The 8,470-nt window shown below is 34.2% G+C and overlaps 1 protein-coding gene across 1 annotated transcript; it reads left to right on the plus strand.

Annotated features, from left to right (window-relative positions):
* Positions 1 to 2,927: 2,927 nt before the first annotated feature.
* On the plus strand, positions 2,928 to 8,224 carry LOC132303219 (CASP-like protein 4A3). The gene is made up of 3 exons (XM_059800384.1): positions 2,928 to 3,711; positions 6,356 to 6,491; positions 7,749 to 8,224. The coding sequence occupies exons 1-3, from the start codon at positions 3,164 to 3,166 to the stop codon at positions 7,941 to 7,943; spliced, it is 879 nt and encodes a 292-aa protein (XP_059656367.1). The 5' UTR covers positions 2,928 to 3,163; the 3' UTR covers positions 7,944 to 8,224.
* The last annotated feature ends 246 nt before the right edge of the window (positions 8,225 to 8,470 follow it).

Genomic DNA, 8,470 nt, shown 5'->3' on the forward strand with positions numbered 1-8,470 from the left:
ATTCACCAGTTTTTAATATTCAATTCGACGAATTGTGTAAGGAAAAAACATGTATTCTGTTCAAGAATTCGACAACTTTGAAAAATAAATTTAGGGATTTAAAGTGAATCTTGAGAAGTTTCAGTTTTACCCCCAACTAAAACAGACCAAATAAGGTTAATTATGTCAAAACGTAACCAATTAAATTTAATTAAGTAAACTATGTCCTTTATAGGTCAAATAATATAATAATAGAGTTAATATTTAATAATACTTAGTTACTTACCTTCAATATTTATTAGTAAAGAAATAAAGGAAGGAATAACTTTTCATATTCTAAATCTCTGATTTTTCTCTACTCTTAAGTTAAGGTTCTTTCACTTATTTCTTTGAAAGGAGAGAACAAAGTCTTGAGTAATTGAGTCTTGATTTCTTATATCCCTGATTCACTCTTATTTTCGTTCTAAAAATTCAAACATGGAAAATGATATTTACACCGAAAGCATGCACCGAATTGTGGGACAGAATGATGTAGCAGTCAAACTGACAGAGAACGTGATTTTTTACTAAACTACTTATTCACTTTTATTGTTCACCATCCCTAATTTTAAAAACTCTCTGCAGTCCCCAATTTTTAGACGATGTTTCTCTCATCATCCTCAATTTCTCTCTCTTGCACCCCGTTTCTCTGTCATCCCCAATTTCTCTCTCTCGCACAAAATAGAAACCAATTTGCAACAACATATACATATACAGGGAGATTGATAAATATATATATATATATATATATTTGATTTACCATAGGTACGCTACAAATCGTCAAAAGTTGCAAATCGTCAAAAGCTTGTTGTAGATCGTCAAAACATTTGGAGTTGTTGCAGATCGCGTCGAATCAGATTTAAAAAAAAAAAAACACTGTTGAAAAATTAGGTTCTATTTTGTGAAAGAGAGAGATAAATTGGGGATGGCAGAGAAACAAGTTTCTAATTTGTGCAAGAGAGAGAAATTGAGGATGATGAGAGAAACATCGTCTGAGAAACTAGGGATGGTAGAGAGGTTTATGAAATTAGATGTAGTGATGGAACAGTAAAAGTGAATAAGCAGATTAGTAAAAAATCACATTCTCTGCCAGTTGGACTGCCACATCATTCTGCCCAACAATTCGGTGCAAATCTTCTGTGTGAATATTAGTTCCCTTAAAACATTTTATATTCTCTCGGCTATTTGAACTAAAGGAAGGATTCAAACAAAGTCTTTGATTTATTGTATTACTCTTACAAGAAGAGCAATAACAAGTAAGGAGTAAGGAATAATGATGGTCGAGTAACTCATTATCTTTCCTTCTCTATTTTTAGTTTTTTTTCGTTGTTATTTGGTTTGATTTTCACTCTTTATTTTTTACTCTCTCTCCATATATTTTGGGTTTTTCTTTTTATTAGACAAATCAAAGAGACTAGTTGTTTTCATTTAGTTCTTAACTTCTAACAGTTTTTTATTTTATTTTATTTTTTTTATTAAGCTTTTAATGTACTATTTTGCACTCTCTAATTTTTATTTTATTTTTTTGGTAGTCTCATTTTGCTTTTGGGTTTGAAAGTTTGAATATTTCATGTTTGTTTTTAAGTTTAGTAATAGAATATGCAAACTGAAGTATTGTTGTCTTTTTCTTTTGCTATTGAAGATTGTTATTTCAAAGATAATGATTGTCATCTTGAGAACTTAAAACAGTTTAAATATATAAAAATAAATGAAATTCATTATTATTATTATTATTTTGCTGTTATGTAGTTATGCTTAGAAGTAAATTTTTATTTTTATTTTTATTTTTCTGTTATGCCCTATTCACTATTATGTTTTTGTTTTTATAAAGCAGCTTGTTTGATTGTCATGTTTGATTAATTTATGCATTTTTATAAAACAGGTTATATTGATTGTAATGGACTCATATTTGATTCAGTCTTTTTATTTGCATGAAATTTATTTAAAATATATATTTACTATTATAAACGAATATTTTATAAGTTTATAATGCGGCGCTCCCACTTTAAGATTTTTTGGGATATGTTACTCTCGTGCTTTTGCTCTCGTTTTCGTTCCCGCTCTATGTGACTTAGATCTCGACAATTTATGTAATTAAATATTTTTTGTTAAATTTTTTATTATTCAAATTATAAAACAATTTTTTTGAAAAAATATTTCATACTAACCGAACTTACTTTTTTATTTCTTTAACTCTCCAGTACCCTTTTCCTTAAACCAAACCCAACATATCTAATATAAAATTGAATCAGATCACAAGAACTTATTCAATTTCGTTTCTTAGGGAGTAAGATGATCTCAATTAAATATAGTCTTAAAACTACTTTAAAACTCTTATTAGACCTTTACACTCGTGCATTCAATTTTGTCCTATTTTAGAGTTGGATTTATTAGTCCTAGTAAGAGGGTTTGGCATCTCTTTAGACTCCAACTTCAAAGTCAAGACTTTAAGAATGACTCTTGTCCCAAGCTACTCCCTTGTCAAAAAAAGGTTCTTAGAGGAGGTAAATAAGTATTATAACAGCAAAAACAAATTTAAAAGTAGGAGAATTTAGTCATAACTGGTAATAATAATTTGAGTAAAGGTACTTTCGAAACGTGAGAGCAATACTTATTTAAAAAAATAGTGTGACTTAGGTTCTAACTCCTTGCCAAATGTTTTTTATTTATTTATCCTTAAACAAAAATAAATTTCATACCATTTAAAATATATTAGGAATTAACTAAAAACTATATAAAATAATATATTTTTATATTTTTTAAGTCTCCAATGCAGACATTGAAAGCAACCCCCCGGCTACATACGCAGTATTATATATTATTTGTGTGTTATTATTACTATTATTATTATAAATCTGGGTATCAAAACTATGTTGTGACCAAACATAGCCTAACTCAAGTTTGTTTGATTTTGAACACAAGTCGGGCCAATATCTCAACTTTAAAATCGAAAGTGTTTCTTCACTTTTTTTCTCACTTTCTTTTCCAATATCTCAAACAAAGCTTTTGTTACCTTCTCCTTTTCCTGTTTCTTTCCCTTTATCACAAGGGAAAGAGAAAGTGGGAGGAAATAAATGTGGAACACCAACGGAAATTACAGAACGGCCAAAGCAAGAACAAGAAATCAATGCCACAGACGAAATAAATGGAACACCAACCCAAGTTACCCAACAGCCACAGCAAGAAGAGATCAATGTCAGACACCGAGTCACAGACGAGTCAGGCCGACTCGTTCTACTCTCCCCTCCGATCAGATTCCCCATTCCGCTCCGTCGGCCCCGACAAGTGGCCGGAAAAATCACCGCCGTCCAAGGCGATCGTGGCCGTCAACAAGTACAACTTGCCTGTCCGGTCTCCGACTCAGAACCACCGTAAAGCTTTCGCTCCGCAGGAGAATTTGAATCCGCCGGCGGGGAGTTTACCGCCCCCGCCACCGCCGTTAATGGTGGTTAATCGGGCGGTGAGGGATGAGGTGGCGGCGGGGGTTACGAAGGTGGGTCCAACAATGGTAGAGGAAGGGTTTGGCGGCGATGAGAGGAGGTCGAGGGCGGTGGTGGCGTCAACAATGAACAGAGCGGCGTTGGGGTTTAGGGTTTGTGAGATGATATTGTGCTTGATTTCATTCTCGGTCATGGCGGCTGATAAGACTCAGGGATGGACTGGTGATTCCTTTGATCGCTATATTGAATACAGGTTTGAATAATTGTTCTTTCTCCTCCATTTTCCGTTTACTTATATGTGTGTGTATGTATATATATATGTAAAAATAAAATACATAATACCTGAATTGATATAATCTCTGCTAAAAGCTTATGGGTCCGGATCTTACTGGTTATGGTGTTGTAGAGTGCCACTCAACATCATTATTTGCAACCGCTTTTGCTTCATATTTTTTCCTGACTGTGTACGGTAGCGAAGCAAAACACATATGGTAAAGTTTTTCGAAAAAGATGCCAGCACCGGAACCACCAAAATTGGTGTTTCTGTTACTTACGCCAGGTAGAGATGAGCAAAAAAACAAACTTTAAATGACCCCATTTTCAAACATGTTTTCATGTTTTTAATTTAATGAATTTTGTCACAAATTTTACATTAACAAATATGCTTCCTATTACTATTAAACACACTCCAAAGCAAAAACATGACTTCTGTTTCTGATAAAAACAAAAGCACTGCAATTACTTGGAACTTAAATTGATGGGGTTGAATCGAGCAATAATGGTGTTGAAATCTCTATTTCAGCACACAAACCTTTGTTCAACACAATTAGTTTGAGTCTCCAAATAATTTGTTAAATACTAAGAATAATAGTTTTTTTATTTTTTACTTTTATTTGGCCAAATAACAGAGTCTCACACCCATTTTGTCCTTACGAAACGATCAACCTTCTACATAGAAAGTGAAGAAGTATCACTAGGTTGTTAAAAATAATGGTGTTAAAAGACAATATTTTAACACATCTAATCATGATTAAATCTCAAATAATGGCTTTGAAATCTTTTAAATATCATTCCTTTGAGATGATAATGTTGAGTGCACTACAGCAAGCTACAGCACCATGACCCCTACAATAAAGGATCCTGATTGCATAAACGATTAAGATTAATATCTGAAATTATATTATTCTCTTGTATCATTTTCTCTTCCTTTTGGGTTTTTTTTTTTTTTTTTTTTTTTTTTTCATTTCATTTCTTGTGTGTGCGCGCGTGCTGAGTTTATGTAATTTCCTTCTCAGTTCCTTTTTCTTTTTGAGTTGATTGGAAATTCTAGTAAGAAACCGGATGGGAAACTAATGATGATGTGCTTAATAGAAATCATGTGTTTGTAATTCAAATTGGTGGAATTTATAATTACACTAACATTCTCCAAGTCACCAACTTCAAAGTCGGATAGATACATCAATTACAATTGGGGTAAAATGTAACTAAAATGAGTTTGCTACAAGTTGTGGAATTATCTCCAAATGAATTACTTTGAAGTTCTGTTGAGATTAGTTTAACTTTTAAATGACAAAATTTAATAAAACAGAAATTGAAACATTTGGGTTCCCAAAAACTAATACACCATTCAGCGAGTTAGGCAAATGTGCCCTTCTATTTACAAACTAAAAACTGTGATCAACACTAGGAAAAGGCTGCAAAGCAGTTGCTTCCATCTGAGCTCATACATCGTGGCATTTAATTTTCGTGGTCTTCCCCAACAAGATTGATGCAGTTCGGCTGCTAAGGACCAACCCATCTGCAATAAAACAACTCCACAAAAGATTGACGTGTTTTAGTTTCGAAGGAACCCAATTCTAACGAAACCACCATGGGGAATTCCAAATATTGAAATTTCACAATTGGCGGGATCTAGGAGAGGAGAAGCTACTTCATTGGTTCGTGCAAACATTGGAGTTACTTGATACCTGTCATACTCGGTTCTTGTGAACATGTTGTGGAAAGAAAATAAGTTTGAAGCAAAGAAATACATCTAGGCCTAGCAAACGCCTTTGAAATAGCTGGTGCTGAGCTTCACCGTAATTTGATCAACTTAATGGAGTAGTCGAAATTTTCCATTGTTGCTTTGTTTGATGTCATGGATTTGAGTCCAATTCTCTGTGAGCCTTGGTACTCTAGCATCATTGACACTCCTTTTATTTGCACCTGATGTAATCTATTCTCTTTATCATATCCTTGGAGTGCTGCATTCTAATAATTTAGGAACCTTTTTATTATTCATTCATGGAATCAACCAATAAATCTGCCTCGAAGTGTATTTAAAAACAATGCCTGCAGTTGCACCCTTTCCACTTATTGGACTTTGAATCAGCAAATATTATGTAAGAATTCGCGTCAATTACGTGCTGTTTTTCTATTATTAGATAGGTATTTAGATTATCCCGGAAGTGTATGTTTCTCTTTACATCTTTCGAGCAATCAATAGATGTTCTATTAGTCACGATTGAAAATCAGAAAACTGCAGAGGTTCTCTACTTCTCTATTTGGGAAACATTAGAATTTTGGTCCCTACTACTTCTATTTGTATTTGATTTCTTCCTTCTGACCTAAACTTAACATTACTTTATTTTTCGTATCATCAATAATTATCATTACGCGTTGAAGATTTGGCCCAATACAAGACTTAAAATTTTTGTTGGATGATTGATTGTGCAACGAAACTATATTCGGTCCTTACTATTGCCTGAAGTATTGCCTGCTGATATTTGCATGTAACAGTAATTTTTCTCATTTTAATGCATATGGGAAGCACCCCACCCTACTGGAACACGATGTTTGCTTCTCTTTTTTTGTCTCTCCAGTGATTTTACATGATGATGGAACTCCTCTGATGACAGGTTTTGTGTAGCTGTGACGGTGATTGGATTTGCATATTCAGGTTTTCAAGCATATGATCTAGCCTATCATTTGATTTCCGGGAAGCATGTTATCTCTCACCACCTCCGTTATCACTTTGATTTCTTGATGGACCAGGCAAGTAATACATTTTCTACATCGATGAAGAGTACCTCCATAACGTGTAATGTTTACATAAATTTAGCAAGTCGTGACTGGGTTGATTCCATCTGATGGGAATCCGAGATTCAGTTTGCTCCACTGTTATATCATGCCACAGGGTATGGAGGAGGATGAGCATTCTTATAATTTTACAAAATATAGGTGAAATACCAAACAGCTAGTTTCAGTATAATGATGGTTGTATCATATGTCCACTTAGCTGGTGCCTCATTATAGTTCACAACCACCAGATATTAGTCTCCATTGGACAGTTCCATTTAATGGCTGTAATGATCAGTGGTTGTCGCCCAGAGGATTCATTGTGATGCGTCTTCTTTTATAGTGTTTCACACCGGTCGATTTGTAGTCTTGTGTTTTCACAGCAGGCACTGAAGAATTTAGCATTTGGTTTGTTGTGATCATTTTGCTCGAGTTAAACTTGTTTCCAGGGTCTGGTCAAGTATATAGATTTAATCCTTCATAATTTCCAACTCGAATATCCTTGGGTGCATAGTTGTTAAAGGCTCAAGGTGCGCTAAGGTGCCAAAGGCCTTCTGGAGCCTAGGCGCAGTATAAGGCGTGAGCCTGATCGAAGTAAGGCGCGTGTATATAGTAATGGATATTTAAACATGTATTATTATGTATATTCATAATCAAGCAATAATTGCATTTATTTTAAGTAGTGAATCATAAATTTATGAATTTTGTCAATTTCATAGGGTTAAACAATACGATATATGATATAGATACTTTTAATTTAGTAGTCATTAAGTAAAAAAGAAAATTATATTAATAAATGTTTAAAAAATACAAGGCACGCCTTTTCTGAGCCTGAAGCCTATTAAAAAGTGTGGCTTTATGTGAGCCTGATTGAAGGGTGCCTGGGATGTAGTAGGTTGAGGCAGCTATGAGCTTGGGGCTTTTTTGGAGCTTAGGTGCGCCTTTAACTACTATGCTTGGGCGAATGCTTGTTCAAATTTGGTATTTTTAACAATTACCTGAACCATCTCTAGTTTGGGGAATTCAATCGAGGATAAGCACGGAATTTTCCTCTTTGCACCGGTCTTTGATGTGCTTAGACACACACAAATGCGCCCCTCCCTTATTTCAAATTGTTTGATTCTGGAAATGCTCTCAGTACTTCTTATTTGCCTACATTAACGGTAACTATCTCTATAATATGATCGGAGTTTTCAGCTGAGAGATTGTTGTTCTTTATTGATGTAAACGCAGATTCTGGCATATCTTCTGATGTCGGCATCATCATCGGCAGCCACCAGAGTCATTGATTGGGTATCGAACTGGGGGAAAGACGAGTTCACGGAGATGGCTAGTGCATCAATCGGGATGTCCTTCCTGGCTTTTGCTGCCTTTGCCTTGAGCTCCCTCATATCTGGTTACAACCTCTGCAACCGGGACATTGCTTGAGCTCGAAACCATTCTCATTCTCCATCCATATTTTTGAATTGGTTCTAAAATTGGGAGAGAATTCTGCAATTCAGTTCTCAGGTTTGTACAGAGGAAGATATTATATGATAGATTCATTAGCAGTTTTTCTTGGTAAATGTGGTAGATTGAATAGTTGTTTTTCTTATTACACATAAAGGGTGAAAACGAGATTGTAAGTGATATGTTTCTTGCATGAATGTCTTTGGAAATAAAATTATTCCCTTTTATCTAACATAACATAAAAACCATGTTGATTTCATTGCGAACCAGTATCGTCCCTTTAATCCTTTTTCTTATTCCTGAGGACATTTTATTTTATTCTAGGCCCAGTTTGGTTGGAAAGAAATGAAAGTTAAAGAAAAGAAGGGAAATGAAGAGAGGATTTTTTGTTTTTGATATAAAATTTTGGAAGGAAAAGAAAGGGAATGGAAGGATTTGGAGGGATACATTTAAGCTTAATTAGTTTGGTTTAGTTATCCTTCAAAAAAAAAAAAAAAAAAAAAAAA

The sequence above is a fragment of the Cornus florida genome, unplaced genomic scaffold (assembly GCF_030987335.1).
Source record: "Cornus florida cultivar Cherokee Brave unplaced genomic scaffold, ASM3098733v1 CherokeeBrave_3.0.0_Hap2_Chr04, whole genome shotgun sequence".
In the NCBI taxonomy this organism is placed as follows: Eukaryota; Viridiplantae; Streptophyta; class Magnoliopsida; order Cornales; family Cornaceae; genus Cornus; species Cornus florida.

What these genes read in the sequence shown, in the direction of transcription:
- LOC132303219 (XM_059800384.1), top strand. Translation starts at nt 3,164, where the DNA reads ATGGAACACCAACCCAAGTTACCCAACAGCCACAGCAAGAAGAGATCA. An exon ending in GATCGCTATATTGAATACAG is followed by an intron (nt 3,712 to 6,355) that starts GTTTGAATAATT and finishes CTCTGATGACAG; the next exon opens with GTTTTGTGTAGCTGTGACGG. An exon ending in TTGATTTCTTGATGGACCAG is followed by an intron (nt 6,492 to 7,748) that starts GCAAGTAATACA and finishes ATGTAAACGCAG; the next exon opens with ATTCTGGCATATCTTCTGAT.